The sequence below is a fragment of the Pantherophis guttatus genome, chromosome 1, assembly GCF_059756535.1.
Source record: "Pantherophis guttatus breed Tessera chromosome 1, ASM5975653v1, whole genome shotgun sequence".
Lineage (NCBI taxonomy): Eukaryota > Metazoa > Chordata > Lepidosauria > Squamata > Colubridae > Pantherophis > Pantherophis guttatus.
The window spans coordinates 93,284,253-93,303,597 of NC_142063.1; the positions used below are offsets into that span (position 1 = coordinate 93,284,253).

General features: G+C 48.8%; 1 protein-coding gene across 9 annotated transcripts in view; it reads right to left on the minus strand.

Moving 5' to 3' along the window:
- Positions 1-19,079, minus strand: part of PAX6 (paired box 6) — a 29,188-nt gene extending 10,109 nt beyond the window's left edge. For 2 of the 9 annotated variants that reach the window (XM_034417185.3, XM_034417184.3), the window contains exons 1-6: positions 18,951-19,079; positions 13,057-13,187; positions 12,131-12,172; positions 12,022-12,036; positions 10,664-10,829; positions 323-481 (exon numbers count right to left, since the gene is read on the minus strand). In XM_034417185.3, coding sequence (XP_034273076.1) covers positions 323-481; positions 10,664-10,829; positions 12,022-12,036; positions 12,131-12,172; positions 13,057-13,187; positions 18,951-18,960 — 523 coding nt within the window. In that variant the 5' untranslated portion in view covers positions 18,961-19,079. Of the gene's footprint in view, positions 1-322; positions 482-10,663; positions 10,830-10,978; positions 11,631-11,820; positions 12,037-12,130; positions 12,173-13,056; positions 13,188-18,950 lie in introns of those variants that run through there. The other 7 variants (XM_034417180.3, XM_060687652.2, XM_034417187.3 and 4 more) reach the window with 4 other exon arrangements.
- Between the last annotated feature and the right edge of the window lie 266 nt (positions 19,080-19,345).

The window sequence follows — 19,345 nt, forward strand, 5'->3', positions numbered from 1 at the left end:
GGGAACTGAAGGATGGTGGATTGAGTTTTGTGTATATTTTATGATCCAAAAAAGTGGGGTGCAAGATTGCCTCTGAAAATCTCATGACAAAGACAACATAGCTTTGGGATATTTTTGAAGTTCCAGTTCCAAATACTTGCCCTGCTGCTTGTATAATCACTGCATCTCTAAGCCATCATAAAAATCACATTCCTAGACTTTATCAATGGACATCTGTTCCATGTCTGTCCCAGATTGATCATACCATGCCAGGAGAGAAAAGGCAGTACAGCACATTATGTGTCCCTTCCTCTGACCTTTGGTCATGAAAAATGAATCTCACCTTTCTCAAGTGCTTCGATTTGTTCTTGGGTAAAGGACGTCCGATTCCTCTGCAGCTTTCTTTTCAACTGGAGTCTCATCTGGGCCTCATCTGAATCTTCTCCATTTGAACTGATGGAATTGGTATTTTCACCCCCTCCTTCTTGTTGTGGGCAGCCATCTGCAAAAGAAAGAGGGAACCATTCTAAGAAGGTTTGTGCTGAACTCATATGCCATAGCAAATACAGCCACCGGAGCAATGTCTCAGGACCTCTCTGTTTCATTATCCCAAAGTGGCAATACAGTAATCCAATTGCTCATTCTGGAGAGGTATAACCTATGCTGAATAATACTACTTTTGTAGCTCAATCTATATTTAAACTTTTTTTCCCCCTTCTCTTTAACTCTATCTGATTCTTGGAAATTGGCTGCACAAAGTCCTTGCAATTTTCTTGGCAAAGTTTTTCAGAAATAGTTTTCTATTGCCTTCTTCCTAGGACTGAGAGAAAGTGACTGGCCCAAGGTTATCCAGCTGTCTTCATGTCCAAGACACCTCTAGAACATACAGTCTCCTGGCTTCTAGCCTAGTGCCTTAATCACTACACCAAACTGGTTCTCATATTTCACATTTGGATTTAAATTCGTATATGCACTCAATATAAAACATATTGTATGCTACTTTTGAAGTCTATAACTTACTGAAAATATGTCTTGCAAATTTGTACATGGTCATTTTGATTCAGTTTGAATGCAGAAGATGAAAGTATTGTATCCAACACCCAAAACTTTTCATGAGATTGACCCTATACTGAAATGCAAAAAAAGCTTGTAGATGTCAGGACCTTCTCTGCTCATTGTAGCATGTATGGTGGTCAGAAGATAGGACTGGAGAGGCTATGGTATCTATTGCAATTATTTGTCTATTCTGAAGAATACAGAGAATTCCAGGATGGGAAATTTTATAAGGGCAATTCAGTGACTTCTAAGCAAAAATCAATCTAGGCTCCTTAAATGGAATAGCAGCAGAAACTACGTAGGGTTTATTCCTTTCTATAATTCAGTGATGTTCAAAGTAGCTGGCAATAAAACATTAATCAGTATATATAACAATAGGGAACCAAATATGTCCACAGTAGAAATATTCAGTTCCAAAATATCTAAACAACACTTTAAAAATATAGCAGAATAAATCTGCCCCGTCTCACAACAAATCAAAGATATTGTTCAAATGAGCATAGTGCACGTTTTCCAACATGCCTTCCTAAAATATTATTTCTATTAAATGTATTTACCTATGGGTACATTTAGAATAGGGATGCTCACTTTTTCAGATTATCTATAATCAGTAATTCCTATCTAATCAATTAGATGCTGATAGGTTTGCAGAAAATGCTATTAAGAAGCCAAACCAAGCTTGTAATCTTTTTTAAAAAATATTTATCTAGTTTTGATTTTAATTCTGCACAGTCAATTTCATTTTAAAGGTTGTGAATTTAGAAGTGCCTGCATTGTTCTGCAGTTTTATTCAACTATTGTATGAGTGTGCATTGCCTTGACACCTATTACAGAGCACAGCTGTAATTATATCATCACCAAGAACAGGCTATAATTGCTGAAAATGGAATTTTATATTTAGATAAAAGGACTGTCCATTCTTTGTAATGTGTTGCACCAGAGAAAAGTAAGATTTCTTTTAAAATTTTAACATGTAATTTTAACAAGAAATAGTAGCGAGTTCGCTAAGTAGCTAAATATGCTATTCTGCAGCTGAGCGCCTGGCATATCATTTGTGGTACATTTTTAATTAGGGCATTTCCACCACTTTTAATGTAATTTCTATCATTAAACAAGAGAAAGTTTTATTGTTTTCACATAGCTGCTGGAGGTAAAGATATGCTCCTGGTTGAGCTGTCTTTCAAAGTGTCTGCAGACCCTGAGGAAAATGGAGGGAGGGGTGTGTGTGGAGAGAAAGGTTTCTTCCTCTCTTTTTTTTCTGCTTCACCCTCCCCTCCCCCTTTTTTTTTTACAAAAGAAATGGACATTCCTGCAGAAGGAGAGAAGTTGTCAGTAAATTAACTCTCCCTTTCCTTTCAGAGCATAATTTGGAGTGGTTTTGAAGTTGCTAAATGAAAAATAGAACAAGGGTTTCTTTTGATACATGTCCTGAAGAAGGAACATGAGAGGGAGAAAGTTGTGTGAAAAAGAAACAAGCAGCCTTTTTTTCCCTCTCTCTCTCTCTCTCTCTCTCTCTCTCTCTCTCCTCTAGCCTAGAAAACAGATTTTTGTGGGAAATCAACTTTAGAGCAATATATCGGTTATAATCAGCCAACAATGGAGTCTAACCTTCAAAGCCCTAAAGAGAATTGTGACAGGATCTGGTAGAGATCTTTTCAAACACTTTGAAATGTTTTAAAACCCCAACTTTCTCCCCCATTTAAACAGTTGGATTCATCTCCAGTGGTCACCATATGGATGTTTGGAGATCTATTGAGATGACCACCACCACTTGAATAGCGAGGGGGGGCTGCTTTTCACCAGGACACAATGCCAGCAGAGTAAAGGAAACTATTAAACTCTTGGGGCAAGGAGGAGGGTTGGCAAACTTTCGTGGGCAGAATTTTGAGGACACAATCAGGCCGGCCCAACAAAAGGATTCTCTTGAGGCGTGCAGTGGCCCACATTGTATCACAAGGATCCCAGTCAACAGACTTTTCAGTGAAGTATGTTAACCTTTAGGCACTACTATCATTAATCACTGTCCCCTAGGCTGGGCTACTCAATGCTCTTTAGGGTTTTTTTCCCCTTCTATAGGAGCCGGAGAAGAAAGAAAGAACACCCCTAAACTGGTGAATAGACCAGCTCCACACATTCAGCCTGTTTACTCAACACGGGAGAGGGGGAGGAGGGGGGAAAGAGAGAACTACTTAGCTTAGATTAAGTAAGCTTCAACTGGCAGAGAAGGGTCTAAGACAAGAGCCCCTGCTTCTACACATTAACCAAAGGTGATCGCTGCCTTTTAAAGCACTTTCAGAGTAAGGACTTCTAGGTTGATATTTTTGTGAAAAGAAACTGACGCTTTGTTGCCCTACAGCCTCTTGGTTTAGAGTCTAAACCAAGCTGCTGGGATTCTAGACCAGCCTTTACCAAATGTTTGGCCTCCTTAGCTCCACACACCACAGAACTTCTGGGGGCTGGCTAAAGGACCCCACTGTGTGATGGCACAGGGCCATCAAAGGTAGGTAATGGGAGGCCTCCCTCCTTTCTCGGGCAGGGGCACATGGGTGCCCAAGCAACTCAGCAGGTGGGAGGACTGGGAGAGAACTGGGTGATAGCTTTAGATGAGTCTCCAGGCCTGTCTTAGATCCACCACCAGTTGCCTTGTGGCAAAGACTGGGTGGGAGAGGCGCCATGTGCCTCACAGTTGAAGAAGCTTCAGGCATAGGGGAGGAGCCTCCAGACACCCTCCTCGTTTGGAAGGCAAGATCTGAGCCTTCAACTGCTTTCCCAAACAAGGGAGAAACCAAAGTTTGGGGTGGGGGAACATTGCGTAGGCTTGTTCTGGATTAAGCTTCCAAAGACACCTCAAAGAGAGGTCCTCGGTGCTCTCTGAGCTTGATTGTTTTCTTGCAGAGGTTTCACTATCCAAACTAGGTAACATCATCCATGATGCATCGGTGAGGATGTTACCTAGTAAGGGTAATGATAAACAACCAAGCTCAGAGAGCACCAAGGACCCCTCAACTCAACCCTGAGCTACAAATAGTCTCCTTTATTGAGACCTCAAAGAACTCCCAGTTCAACTACAGTATTAGGAGCTTCCGTTTGGCCCAAGGAGCAAGAGAGTTTGGGGAACTTTTGATGGAACTTTTGTCACCCAACCCAAGCAAAGGAAGGCCAAGCGGGGAAAGGGGAATGGAAAGGAGCTGAATTTTAGCTGAACCCGCTTGTGGATCCGGCGCAGTGCCGGATCTTTCCGAGGCCCTTCGGACCCCATCAGGTCGACCTCCCTATTGCTGGGCTACGCCAGGAAAGGCCAAACCTCTCTGGCCAGATCCTTGGCTAGCTGGGCGATTCTCCCTTCGGTCAGGTGGGGATCCAAGCGGAGGGTGTCGCAGCGTCTGTTTGTCAGCTGGCCAAAGGGGGACAAAGTTAGGCAGCTCGGTTTACAGCTGAAGAGTAAGAAGTAAAATACCCTCAAACCTAGGTGTGTGTGTGTGCGCATGCTTGCGTGCGTGTGTGAGATCGTGTGTTTTTGTGGGTGTTGGGAGCAACAAGAAAAATTGGCGGCTTTTCAGCTCAAAGGTTAGAGCAGCTTGAAAAGAAATCAACAAATACATCTTCCAGAAGGCTGTCTTCGCTCAACCGGCATTAAAGACCGCAAAGGTTAGGCTCCAACTCCATTAACATCAATGGGACCTTCTCCATTGACTTCAAACTACGATGCAGATTCGCCCTATATCATTTTTTTTCCCCCAATAACAGTTATGACGACTTTTTCGTTCGCTTTCATCTCTCCTCTTCCCTCCCGCTCGTCTCTCCTCCTCAAAAACCTCACCCGGTGCCTGTTAACTCCAAAGTTTTGATCGGATAAGACAGATAGATATGTTTGAAAAAGAAAAGGAAAAAAAAAAGAAAAGAAAAGAAAAAGAAAAAGAAACGACAGACAATTAAGATATCTTGCTTTCTTTTAAAAGAGAGACTTTAAGAGAAAAAGCAGCTTTATAAAAGAACTCAATAGTCCCGTTCCACCTTCTCTGGACCTAATCCGTAAGAAAGCGAGTTGAATATGTTGCCCCTATTATCTAAAAGCTAGACCATCTGACGCTGGGTATAAGGATTTGTTTCCAGGAAAGGGGGAAAAAAAGGTGGGGGGGGGGTTGGATAAAAGACGCTGGGAAATAAAATCATTCCTTAGTTTCTTAGTGTCTTAATCAGTGAGGCGGAAAACTAGCAGAGAGAGAGAGAGAGAGAGAAAAAAAAACCCCAAGCGAGCAAGCAAGATAGCAAAACCGATCGCGGCACCTTTCAGCTGTGGAGCTGGGATCAAAAACATTGTAGCATCTGTTGAAAGAGAAAGTGTCTAAATCCTATAGAAGGGCTTTAGTCTTATAAGGAGGGGAGGAAGGGAGCCGGGCGGGGGCGGGGGGGACGACGATAAGAAACGGTGTCTCGGGGATGCCTAAAACCACTCAATCACTAGAGACTTTCTCCCGGATAGCGAGAGAGAGAGAGAGAGAGAGAGAGAGAGATGTCTCTTTTTGTTCTGTCAAGACCTCGTGTAGCCATTATTTTATTTGCTGCTGCCTGGCGTTTATCAGATTGAGACCGTATTTGTCCCCCTCTGAGACCTAACCTTGCCTTATGCTTTGGGAGTAATGGGCTCTTAAAATCCAGGCACACAGAGGCAGCCCTGCAAGGGGAAAAAAAGAACATCAGAGATTGGCATGACTGTTCCAGGGCAAAACAAAACCAAACACACACACACACACACACACACACCCTTGGAATCCTTTGAAACAACGCGTTGAAGTCTACTTCTCTGCGTCCTTCCTCCACTCCGCCCCTCCCCCCGCCATCCGAAGCTCCCGCTTCTCCCCCACTCCTCCTTTCCTATATAACCTCCGCATTTTATGCGATGAGTCGAAGCCCATAAATAAGTTTTTTTTTTAAATTCCCCCCCACCCAAACCAAGCTTTGGTTTGAACTGGGACCGATGATTAAGGGCAAGGTGGGGAGGGAGGGAGGGAGGGAGGGAGGGAGGGGAGGCGGGGATGGGGTGGGAGAGAGAAACCATTGGGAAGCCGGGCGTCCCTATCCCAAACAGGCTGGCTTCAAAAGATTTCAGAACGAATTAGGCTCAATTTGTAGACGATGGGCTTCACCAGCTGCGAGGGAGGGGCGGGGAATGATCGCGCCCAGGGCCAGCCTGAAATTAAGGTTGGAATTTCAAACATTTTATTCCTGGGCTAGGCAAGGAAGCTCCCCAGTACAAAACAGAGAGCTCCCTGCCTGGGGACTTCTAGTGAGCGAGCAGCTGGTATCCCTTTTTGGGGCAGAGAAGTTGGCATGAGCTGCCTACGTCCGCGATCCTCCTTGGGGCTGCCTGACTCCTGCCCCGTTTCACCCCCCGAGACCGCAGGCTAAGGCCCCAGCTTCTTCCGGGAAGCGACTCCCGGCAATCCAGATCCGGCTGGAAATCTGCCCGGTTCTCCGCCTCACTCCTGCCTGACAAAGCCCAACAACCCCGCTAGCACCGCCACAGGCGGGCAGCGCCGGCTTCCCAAAGAACCGCCTCGGTTTTCCTCCAGAGGCCTGCGCGCACTTTTAAGACTTTGGGGTGGGGGGCTCATCCAGCGCCCTGGGAGGGAAAGAGGGTCTGCTGCGCCTTTTCCGGAGAGGGTCTGCAGCCAAAGCCCCTGCCGTTGCTCTTCGCCATCGAGCTTCTCCAACGAGGAGAAGGGAGGAAGCACTAACTCCTCTCAGAATAGCAGAATTAAGTAGGCTATTAGGCAGTGGTGAAATCCAATTTTTTTTTACTACCGGTTCTGTGGGCATGGCTTGGTGGGCGTGGCAAGGGAAGGAAAAATCTCCATTCCCTCCCCACACCTAGGGGAAGGATATTGCAAAATCTCCCATCCCACTCTGGGGCCAGCCGGAGGTGGTATTTGCCGGTTCCCCTAACTACTCAAAAATTCCGCTACCGGTTCTCCGAAGTGCTCAAAATTTCCACTACCGGTTCTCCAGAACCTGTCAGAACCTGCTGGATTTCACCCCTGCTATTAGAGATCTTGGGTTTTAAAAAAGGCCATTTCAAAACAAAAGAAAACACGGAATGCATCTTGTCGAAGCGACCGTCCTGGAGAGGCTACCACTGACTGCAAAGATGCGCATCCTGGAAGAGGAGGGGGGAGGCGCGAGAGGGCTGGCAGAGAGGACCTATTAATCGCAATCGGGAGGCTGATTGCCATGGACCGAAAGAGAGGATCGGATCTTCGCCACCCTCATTCATTCAGCCCCTCCGGAATCTTTTTCCCCACACTTGGGCGAACTATCCTAAGTCTCGCTCCCGTTTTGAGTCGCCAGAACGAGCCCAGCGCAGCGACTCCGGTCCGAATCTCTTCTTTGCTAAGCCCTCTTGGGGAGCTACGGCTCCCCGCTTCTCTACGCTTTCAGGCTCCAGCAGTGCAAACGAGGGAGAAGCAGGGGTCTCCGGCCAACCTCCCACCCCTAGAGCTCCCCTGCTCTGACTGAGGACATCCCGATCTTCAAAGCCTGGGGAAGGAAGGCTAAACACCCCGACGTGAGAAGGGAAAGAACCTGCTCAATGTTGGCAATCTTAAAGCGAGGTCTTTGAAAAGACCTTCCGCCCAATAAAAAGCTATTTTCTTACCTCCGGCTTACTTATTATGCCATCCCGAGCATGGCCGAGCAGAGGCCAGCCTCACTAAATACCCCCGGGGTTACTTCCGATTGGATGAAATTTAGTCTGAAATTAAATTGGGTCTTTTTCTTGGCATTTCAAGTTTAGGATCGGGCGCATAAGCATTTAGAATCGGGAGGGGCCAGCTAAAGGGTTGGAAAAGAATTAAACCACAGACGTCCGTAGGATATAAGTGCAAAATCTTCCCCTGAGCAGAGTGTGCTGCTTCCGACGCCCTATTAAAGTCTAAAGTCAGTGGTGCCAGATTTAAATTCGCTCAGACTGTTTTGGTCTCACAGTCCAAGGGGTGTATGAGTGAGCTTTTGGGATTCGGTCCCAGAAAATCCTTTCCCCCTTCACCTGAGCGACCAGAATGCTTCTGACTTTCAGGGTTGAGTTGAACTGGCTGAAATTCGGGTCTGAAAATGACTCTGAAAAAATCCCCCCCCCCAATCTAGAGCCTCCCTGGCATCTTCCTGGCATTCTCCAGCTGGTGTCATCCTGATGAACTAAAGGACAACCCTTCAGCTTCCCCCAGCTAGAATTGGTTGGGCTATAGCTAAACCCTAGGGAAGGCTTGGCCAACACAGCTGGCATTAGGTATGGTGAAGGGGGTCCTTCTTTTTTTATATATATTCACACAATTCTCCCTGGTCCACACATTGGTCCTTCCTCTTCCCATCAGAATGCCCTGCTTGTGGCAATTCCCAGCTTTGACCACACCTTTCCCATCTTTAAACCGACAGACAGGTAGAAACTCCCAGAGTCCAGAGGCTCTTACAAATAAACCCAATAGGCTCCTTTGACGGGCCACCCCACCCCCCCACTCTGGGATTTGGTTTGGCTGTCCCAGGCTGCCCCATTGCAGTCCTTAGACAACAGCAATGCCCAATGCCTCCATGCTTTAATGCAGATGCTTTTCAGGACACCATAAGACAGTTGGGAGCCTTGGAAAAAAGCAATGGGAAACTTTTGAGCTGGTAGTTCTTTCAAGGCAGATTTATTGCGGGCGGGACACATTTTCGAGGAATGAGCTTGCTCTGGCTCATGAAAGACGTGAAAATGGGAATAGCTGAAAAAATAGCTGTAGATCTGTCTTGAAAGAGCCACTAGCTTTGAAGGTGTGACGAGGGTCCTTCTTGCTTTTGCTGCAGCACATATTTCACTTCCTGGATCCAACCTGTTCCCACCATCCCTGCCACAGTGGCTACACACAATGCATAAAGCTGATAGGTAGATATTTTGCTTCCTCCCAAGGGGAATTCAGTGTTGAGGTCCAAAGGAATAGTGGGATGGAGGGGGAAGAACATACCCGAAAATCAGTATTGGATTCAGTCCTCCATTAATTTCAGCCACCAATGCAACCCCCACCCCCTCCCAGAGATGAGGCTTGGGGCCTGGTCTTCTGAGGGTCCCTCCTAGAAAGCTCCCTTCTCTTAAAACTGACATGTCTAATTGGCAAACGGTGCCATATCGTGTCCAGAGGTCTCCTGTGGAACATTTCTACAGCTGTCTCCTTCAACTAGACGCTTATTCATGTCGCCTTAATGAGAAACAAAACGATCTCTAATGAGCAATTACATAGCGACAGAATTGTTCCCATAACAAATTCTTGTGTGTGACAGAAACATCCTTTGTACCAGATATTCTGCATATTGTTACTGATTTTCTTTCTTTCCTTCTCTCTCTCTCTCTTTCTCTCTCTCTTTCTCGGTCTCTCTTCTGGCTTCTTCTCTTCTTTCTCCTTTCCCAGACAACACAAAGTAGGGTGTTGGCTACTGGATGCTGGAAAAGCTGACCAGAGCCACCCCAAGAGAGGACACACAAACAACAGGGAAGCCCCGATCCTCAAGGGAGTAAACTCAAGCCAAGGCGATGTGAAAGCATGCCTCTTCCCCAACCACAAGCAAGCTGGGGATGCCCAGGCATAGCTGGCATCAGAGCCTGCCAGCAGTGATCCACCCCTGAATTTGGAGTCCCCTGAAAAAACAAATCCAAATATACTCCAGCCTGGGTTTCAAAATGCCAAAGCCTTGTCTAAAAGGAACAAGTACAAGCAACCCACAACAGCAGGAGTTTCCTGCTCAGGTTGCCTCTTTGTTCCCTTCCCTTCCCTTCAATACTTATTTTCGATATTCCAATACTTATTTTCCGGCAAATAAAGGCAAGATTCTACAAGAGGTATGGACGGTAATTCTTCTGTCGACTAGTCAGGTCCTCAAAGACGAAGAATTGCAACTGCAATGTCCATCATTGGGGATGCTTCTTCCCACTCAGGGCTCCATCATTTGTTAATTAAGCTTCCAAAGCAAACTGATACAGTGAGGATTTGCTCACAGTCTATCAGCGAGTTAGCATCTGATGCCTTTTAATTGGGAGAAAGGGACGGGCGGTTGAGTAGGGATTTGATTTAAAAACAACCTGAAACTCTGCTGCTGGCGACTTGGGAAGTTTTCTTAGCAAATGTAGGGCATCAGTAGTGCTCCCTCTTCCATGTTGTCCTTACAACAACCCTATGGAGGAGGTTGGACTGAGAGAAATGCCTGGCTCAAAGTCACCCAGGGAGTTTCTGTGGTTGGAGATGAATTTGGGTCCGGTCCCTCCATTGTTAAGCCCTTCATCCACTGGCTCTTCTCCATGGTTTTTTTTTTTAACTGCCTAGTCTACCCTCTATCCTGGCACTGTCTGGAAGTCTCCCTAGATCAAGGGTGGGATTCAGGGAAGTGGGTTGAAAAATCACTGCTTTTATCAAACGTCCTTTCAGTGGGCATTCCCAGGGAGGCAGAGTAGAGAGTGAGAAGGAAGTTGGAAATGGAGGAGGAACGAGTCAGGTAGACCTCTGTCGAGTTTGCCCCTTTAGGCTCTGAAGGATCATTTGAGAAATCAGATTGATCTGGGAGGAGAAGGGAAGGAGCAGTTGACTGACCTCTCTTCCCTGCCTACCTTGCGTTGGTTGTCCTGGGACAGACGTCCCCGGGTACCACCCAGGTCTGGTGCCCCACGTTCCTGTCTGCCCATTCAGCATTCTTAGCTTGTCATACATTCCATCTGCTCCCATCTGTTGCTTTTCGCTAGCCAGGTTGCGTAGGACTCGGTTGATCGAAGAGACCTGGAAGGGAAATTGTATTCCACCAAATGGCAGCCACAGTGGTACAGAACCTCACCCCCCCTCCCCTTCCCATCCCCCCCTTTCCCATCCCAGCCACAGATCGGGACTGTCCACCCAGAGAAGAAAGCCAGAAGTGAAACAAAACTCACTGGGCTTCCCCGGATCGTGCCCGCCATTCATTTCACCAGGGTTCCTTAGCGAGCAGCCCCTTAAAACACAGATCATCCCTGGCCCTCTTGCTCCATTCATTGCAAGCTCCCGGCTTTCAGTAGGGCCACTCTGATCAATGCCAACCGCCCCCCCCCTCCCCAAAGGATGTAGCGCTAGGCTGCCATCCCAGGACTGTGGTGTGGGGGGAATGGGAGATGCATTCAGGAGGCAAGGCATATGCTACGGAGCCTGAGACAAAAAACTAGTGAAAAGCAAGTGGCACAAGAGACCTCTGGCTTCAGCTGTGCCTTCAAACGTATTTGGCGGAGGCAGCCAAATTTAGATCCCTTTTGGCAGGGCCCGGGTGGGTTAGCTTGAGTACTTTCCTTTCACTTCTTTTGGGAAGTGAATAGCCTGGGGCAAAAAATGCCTCATCCTCTTCAAATTAGAAAGAAATGCCCAGATGAAACAGTTCAACCTATGTCTATCTCCCTGTGCCGGATGCCATTTCTAAGTCACACAGAAAGATTTCCCCACTCCCCCCCCTTTAAATTTAGATTTTTAGATATATTTCTTTTGCAATTCGGATAGTCAAAAGCAGTATATTTTTATTCTTTAAATCCCCAAGAGCTTTAAAGCCAAGAGTGAGTCCCGAGTAATTTGCCACCCCCACCCCCACCCCACCCCACCCTCACAAGCGCTCCTGCAAGTTTTGCCCCTATGGAAGGAGGGACAGTGAGACAGAGAAGGGAAGACTGCGGAGCTAAAAGACAAGGTGGGGGAATGGTTATCTACGGCTCTGTTCTAGGTCAGACAGAAAGGAGATTCTCGAGGAACTTACGCTGGGTATATTATCGTTGGTACAGACCCCCTCCGATAGTAATCTGTCTCGGATCTCCCAAGCAAAGATGGAGGGGCACTCCCGCTTATACTGCGCTATTTTGCTTACAACTTCTGGAGTCGCTACTCTCGGCTTGCTACCTCCGATTGCCCGCGGTCGAATGGAGCCAGTTTCGTAATACCTGCCCAGAATTTTACTCACACAGCCATTCGACACCTGCATCAGGGAAGTGGACAGAAAATCACATTATTAATAATTTCAAGACAAAAATAAAATTGTTTAAGTAGGCATTAAACAATGACAAGCTTACGTTTTGATTGTCCAGCACTTGGACTTTTGCATCTGCATGGGTCTATAAACACAAAAATATACCTTCAATGGTATGAGAACTTACTTAAGAGAGGTTTCTTTTTTTTTTTCTTTTCTTTTCTTTTCAAAAAAAAAAGATTACATTTGGGACCCTACATGCTACAAAGGTGAAATGTTTGTTCTAAAAAAAAAACGTCTTTTGACACAGGGGAAGGGAGAGAAAAACTGAAGAAAGCTGGCAAATAGTAGATTTTAGTAGATAAGCTACCAACGGCATCTTCAGACCAGTTTTCAAAACAGACACATTCCTGGGGAAGCGATATTGGGGCTGTAGAGCTGACCTATCAAGAGACGAATTCGACTGCATTCCTAAAGCCAAATACCTGGCCAAAACTTCTCGAGGGGGTAAGGATTGCCGAAGCAAAGGCGATTATTTGAGTATTGCTGGTTTTGCAGCCTTTGCTTAATACATGCAGGCAGAGAACAGAAGCTACTACATCCGGGCGGAGAGGACACCTTAGCTTCCCCCCATCCCCCATCCCCAATGCAATGGAGAAATTTCCAAGAAGGGCATTGGGGATATACGGCTATCTCTTATCCTCGCCCAGTTCATTCCCAGGTCAACTAAGGCACCACTTGAAGCACTAGATGACCACAAACAAATAAGGCAGAGACAGACTATGGTATATATATATATATATATTATATTTCCCATGATTTGGAGAAACCGCTGGACTGAGCAGAAGTCATTATTCTTTTTCCCCCCCAGAAAGCTGGACGGGGAAGTTTGCAGCCGTGGGAAGCCCTCCTCCTCCTCCTCCTCCTCCTCCTCCTCCTCCTCCTCCTCCTCCTCCTCCTCCCTTGTTTTTCCAAGAAGGCAAGAAGCCCCAGGCTGGCTCCAACTGGGAAGGCGACTGGCGTTTTCACCTGCAGGATTCGGGAGATGTCGCACGGCCGAGCCCCGCTGTGGGCCAGTTCCACGATTTTTTGCCGGGTTGAATCTGGCAGCGGCCGCCCGTTGACAAACACACCTCCGAGCTGATTCACGCCGCTGTGACCTGCGAAGTGGGCGAAGGAAAAGAAGGACAATGGAAGTCTCGGTCACCTGAGGAGACCTGGAAGAGCCGGCAGCTCCCTCCTAGGTCATGATAAAGGCAAGGGCGGAAGAAGAGGGGGGGGCGGTAAAGGGAGGCAGGGAAGGGACGGGACGGGGGGAGGCGAGAGAGCCGATCGAGGGCAAGCAGCTCTGTCCCACGAGGTGGGCCTGGAAGAAGCACTTGGGAGGTGTGTGTGGGGGGGGGCATTTCTCCAAGGAAAGAAGCGTTTCAATAAAGCCTCCAGTCTCGCAGCCGCGACAGCCGCCGTCTAGGTTATAGGCACAGAAAGGGAATCGCCTTCTGTCACTTCAAAATCGACACACGGACAGGCACGGCTCTAAATCTACACCACCGTTCCCTTGAGAAAAAGCCCACCTCCACAACCCCGTCTGTGTGTATGTATGTGTGTGTGTGTGTGTGGACCGGGGGGGGGGGGACGGATGGACGGACAAGGGGGGGGGGTTTCCTCCGCTATCGGCTCTCCTGTCCCACCGCCCCGGCTTCCTTCTCCGGCCCCCTCCCCCAATTCTAGGCGAAATGCCGAATCCATTGACGGCCGGCTCTGTCCAGAAGAGCAACATTTGGTTACACTCTTCCACTCAGCCGTCATCCTTTCAGCAGATTTGGCAAGAGCGAGCAAGGAAAAGCGGCGGCGGCGGATGATGGGAGGGAGGGGAGTGGGGGAGGCAGCAAAAAAGAAAAAGGAGGAAAAAAGCCGCCCGTCTCTCGGGTTGAGAGGTGGGGTGGAACGGAAGCCTCGGAAGCCCGGCGCTCGGCTCCGGGAGCACCGGGTAGCTCCGGCCAGGCAAGGGTGCCCTCCCCTCCCTTCCCTTCCCTTCCCTTCCCCTCCCCACACAATGCCCGGCTCCGCAAAGAGGGGAAGAAGCCCACGCTGCTTGGTTCTCCCCCTCTCCCAAATTGTGCCATCCCCGAGAAAGTCGCCTCTCCCCCCCCCCCACGCTTTGGAGGTAAAAAAGGTGGGGAGAGAGAAGAAGGGACACCGGGGTTGTTAAGGAAAAGCCACCAGCTTGGTCTGCATCCTCTCCGCACAGCCCCCCCCACCCCACCCCGGCCAAAGGCAAGACTCCCAAAAGGGGTTGGAAAAGGATCCCCAACCTGCAACTTTAAGCTTTGGAGGAAAAAAAGGTTCCCTGGAGAAGATGTGGCCTCTTTCTTTCTCTCCTTTCTCTCTTTCTCTCTTCCCCTCTTTCTCTCTCTGCTTCTGTTCTGCTCGCCTTCTCTCTTTGGAGCCTTCTGCTAAATTGACTCCAGGAGCCTCGGCTTCTTAGCAATAAATAAGCTCCAAATATAGAAGAGGAGGAAAATATGATGAGTCTCTCTGACATTTGTCTTTAAAATAAAACTAGCTGCACGTCAAGTTTGAGCTTAATTTCTGGAAATAGGCGGAAGTCGCCCCGGATCATGCATGGGAGGCTAATTGAAAAGATCAGTTGGAGCACTTGTAGCAGACCTGTCACTTTGTGACAGTGCTCCGCTCTTGGATATTGCATCGCCACGACAAACGGGAGCAGGATAAAAAACGACCCTTTCTGTCCGGATTTGGGTATCACTCCGACGAGGGTGAACTCGCCTAGCTATCCCTTCGAGGAGATGCGACTTTTTAAGGTAGCCACGGGGTCAATCCGGACACCACCGAAGGGGCGCGCTGCCTCCGCGATAAATCCGAAGTGACAAGAGTTGGAGAGAGCAGTGGGGAGAGGAGAGGAGAGAGGAGAGGAGAGGAGGGGAGGGGAGACGCGGGCTGGGAGGAGGGGAAAGTGAGGCTTCGCGTAAAGGCCACTGGAGAACTGACCAGCCATGGCTGCAAAAAAATCTCTAACGGGGAAACAGCGGCCCTCTTTGCCTCTAGGATGGAGTTGCTGACCGGGAAGGAGCTCAAGGAAGGCAGCTTGGGGAGGGGGCGGGATCCGAGGCCCACTTTTCTCCCCTTCTCGTCTTCCCTCCACCAAGTGCTTGTTTCCTGGAGAGCTTCTATGCTCAACACCGGCACCCAGATCCTCCTTTTCTCCTCTCCTTCTCTCCCCACCCTATATTGGCCTGGACTGCAGAGAAATCTTGATCGTCACCGCCCCCCCCATCCTGAGGAGGCCTAAGGCCAGTCTTAAGTCCGGAGCTGAGTTCTGAGCAGCAGGAGGTGCCCCCTTCTGCTCCCCATAAAGTGGGGAGGGGGCTTTCCATCGCCACTGGGTGCTCGGAGCTCTGGGGCCTGCGAGGTGCACCGAGGAGAGAGCTCTTCTTCCTAAGCCTCCACATCCCACTTTCCCCCCACACAGAAGCCGATGGAGGCCATTCGCTCGCACACCGGAGGGGCGGAGACGCCTTTCGTCCTCCGCGCCTCAAGGAAGGCAGCCCAACTCCCAAATTCCGTGCAAAAAAAAAAAAAAAAGATTAAGCCTTAATCAATGCCTTAATTTCCCAGGAGAAGGCAGGCAGTTCGAGCCCAGTGGCAATGATTATGCGCCTCGGCTTCTCGGGCGAGCCATCTAAGAGGAAAACATATGGTCCCAATTTGGATGCGCGGTGCTGCAGACACGCAGGAGTTCTGCACACAAAGCCGGGCAAACTGGCCGCGACCTCCACCCAAATCATCCCGGCGGGCTTTCTTTTCTTTTTTTTTTTCCCCTGCGGGTAGGATGGAGGAATGGGGGTCGGGAGGGAATCTAGTGCAAAGGCATTTGCCATTCCCAGGAAAGACGCTCGTGTTGGGCAGGGAGGCCCGGCCACAGAGGGGATGCCGCTCTCTCAAGGCGGCCTTCTCAGAAATTTCTCCAGGGACGAGTCAAACCTCAAGCAGGAAATCTTCATCAACGCTACCCCAGCCCAGCCACGGAGGGACCCCCGAAAGGAGCCCGCAGATAAAACTCAGCGCCACGGACCTCGGAAACTCACCCCCCCAAACAGGCCTCGGGGCGTAATGGCACAGAAAGGGACCCCGCGGTTGCAGGGAGGGGGGTACTTCCCACCCCCCAGTCGGGAAACTACACAGCCAAGCGAGTCTTGAGCTCAGAGAAAAGGGTGCAAAAGCCCCGGGATCCAGGGAAGCCGAGGCTGCGAGTCGAACCTGGGATTTGATCAGGAGGGGCGCCGGATTGGAGCCGCCTAAGGGCCGGCGTAGCCTGGCCGGAGCTTCTGCGGGACTCCTTAGAGAAGCAAGCCCCGCTGTGCTCAATGGGGCTTACTTCCAAGCCAGCTTCCGAAAGCCAAGGAGATGGAAAGAGAGCCGGCGTTACGTGCAAGAGCGAGCGAATCCAGCGAAGAAGACAAGAGAGGGAAGCAAAGCTATTGAAAGCCGATTCCGCGACCGAGTCTCGACTGCACTTCTCTCCAAGGGAATCCCGACGGAGTTTGCATGCTAAAGAGGGATCTTTAGGCTTTAAAAGCTCAACCGAATAACAACTACCGGCCAGGGACGGGTGGCTGCCTTACAGTAAATTTAAAAGAAACACAATACATGCTTCAAAATGGGAATCGCTTGCAAAGACCTCCAGGTTATTTTTACCGGCATAACTTTTGGGGAAATTAGGGCACCGTCCATCTCAACGGATCAAGCCTCACCTTGATCTCAGGAGTAACTTGCGAGCTAACTCGCCTTCCCTGCACGCTGCACAAGAGGAGCAATTTTTTTTCCCCAAATCCACGAACAATCCGGGATAGCAACTTTCCCACCAAGATAAAGGCTGGGAGGACTATCCAGCTCTCCACTCCGGCCGTCTCTCCCTCCAAAGAAATAAGCCGCTTTATGCTTCTTAGCACGACTTGCTGTCCACAAGGCAGACTTTCTTATGGAAGGCTAAGCGGGTTTATCAGCAAACAAACCGCCCGATCGGTTTTAAAGAAGTGTCCAGCCATCTGGGGCCGAGTCACCTCGCTCAAGGTGCGGAGCTGCGCGACGAAATCACGGCCCTAGGGAAACCCGGAGCGGGTTTTAGAAATAGCGGGGATTTTGAGTATTCGTTCTGGTGCTGAAAGCACCTGTGCTCCACCCAATTCCCCGGGAAACGACGCGGCTGGGAGTCAATGGTGGCCAGATTTGGGGAAAACCAATATCCAGGTGACTCCTGGCACCTCTTCTCCAGAATTCGGCTCCCCCACTTCCTGTCACTGTCACTCGGGATTCCCTCCAGCCTGCGGAAAGGCCTGGCGAGGGTAGAGGCAGAGACAACAGTTCTTCCTCCTGGAAGGGCATCCCACCCAGATCAAAGAGAGGCCCTTTTCTCCGAGCTCCGGAGAGTCCCGGAAGGAAGGCACTAACGAAGCCCTTTCAGCTGGCCACTGGGAACGGCCCTCTCGAGATCTGGGACGACCGCCTCCCCCGTCCCACCGCGCTTTTAGGCTTCCAACCCCGTGCCTAAAATACACTTAACAAACCAGCATCATCTTTTTCTCAGTGAACGCCTTCCGTCTTGTGGTGGAAATCGCCCAGCCTTTCAGTCTGGCAGCGTGCTAAGGTCCCCCTTACTATTTGTATTACGCCTCTGTGCCTAGGCGCCAAAGAGGATAGCTGACGTTTTTGTTTTGTTTTTTAAATGCATGATTCGGGAATTCCTAATGCCAGGGACAACTCGCCTGGGTTTCGAAATAAAACTCATTGCTAGGGCATTAGTAAAGAACTGCCCCAGGCGCTGTTGTTTTCTGGATTCCAGTTGAGCGATTCTACTTTACTTTACTTTTTGGAGGGTGCTGGGGTTGACTATGACAATATACCAAAAGGAGGGTCTCTTCTAACTTTTTGCTTTACCCTCCAGACTGATAAAACGATCGGCCTGGATCTAGCGGCTTCCATCGCCCTAGCACCACGCCTTCTTCGACAAATACCTTGCATGCTAAGGGGATTTCCTTCCAGGTTAATAAAAGTTGCAACGACAGATTGAGGATTTCAACTAGCTCACCTTTTTTGTTGTTGTTGCTTTTACTACACCACAACAAATAGAGAGACATGCTTTAATGCAATGAATCGGCCTTCCAGCCTTCCTTCCTTCCTTCCTTCCTTCCTTCCTTCCTTCCTTCCTTCCTTCCTTCCTTCCTTCCTTCCTCCCTCCCTCCCTCCCTCCCTCCCTCCCTTTCTAGTTTTAGGATATGCAAAAGTTACACAGGCCTCAGTGCTCCACTATATCTTGCCAGAGAGGCTGTCATGCCCATCAATGGAGAATGCTGGGGAAAGGGGTGGTGTGAAGTGGACAGGAATCCATAGCACTGAGAGCCAAGGAAAAGAACCAGACTTCTAGAAACCTGCTTGTGTCCTCCCCATGCAGAGCATTATTCTCACAATGTCCCTCTACAACACTCAGAAAGAATCTGCATAGTTGAAGGGCTGCCGAGGAATCCAGGAGCAGATGAATTTTACAGTGGGTCAGTCCACAAAAATATATTCTTTCACCCCATCTCCATTAGGTGCAATTACAAAGAAAAAGCTTCTTCTGAGCTGGATGGTTTCCATCCTTCCAACATGTTCTTAAGGACAAAGAAGGAGAATCTCCACACATTGTTTCCCCCTCCCCCCAAGTTCAAAAGCCTCATCTCTTGGTGGAAGAGTCCAAGGAACCGCATTCATCCAATCTCTTTCAGCTTTCTCTTCCACTATGAAGGCTATTTTCAAAATGAGTAATATTCTCTCTTCCCAGCCACCTTACCACCCAAGCCAAGCCACCTTTTCAACTCGACATGCTCAAGCTGGCATCCCAAAAGACAGGAAGAGCCACTTACTGTTCTGCATTGTGGACCGATGAAGCAAGATCCCACGTGGCTCGGGAAGAGGGCTCTGTCAGTGATAAAATCAATATTAACCAAGGTAATGAAGCAGGTTGGCAGTTCCAGTATTATTACGTCTAAGAAGTCATTCAAACTATCGCCTCTCAATTAAGGCCCCAAAATTTATTAATTTATTATTTGTTTGTTTTCTCCCAACCCTGATATCTTTAATAACAAATCACTGAATCTTTCATGTAACCATGCAAGAGAAATCACATTCTGAGGAACTCTTGAGCTCACTCAATACATCAGCTACCATGTGAGAAGAGAGACTGGTCAGTCACTTTTAACCCCTAATATGGACCCATTCACATTATTATGCTATAGGGGAACACAGGAGGAGGAGGAAG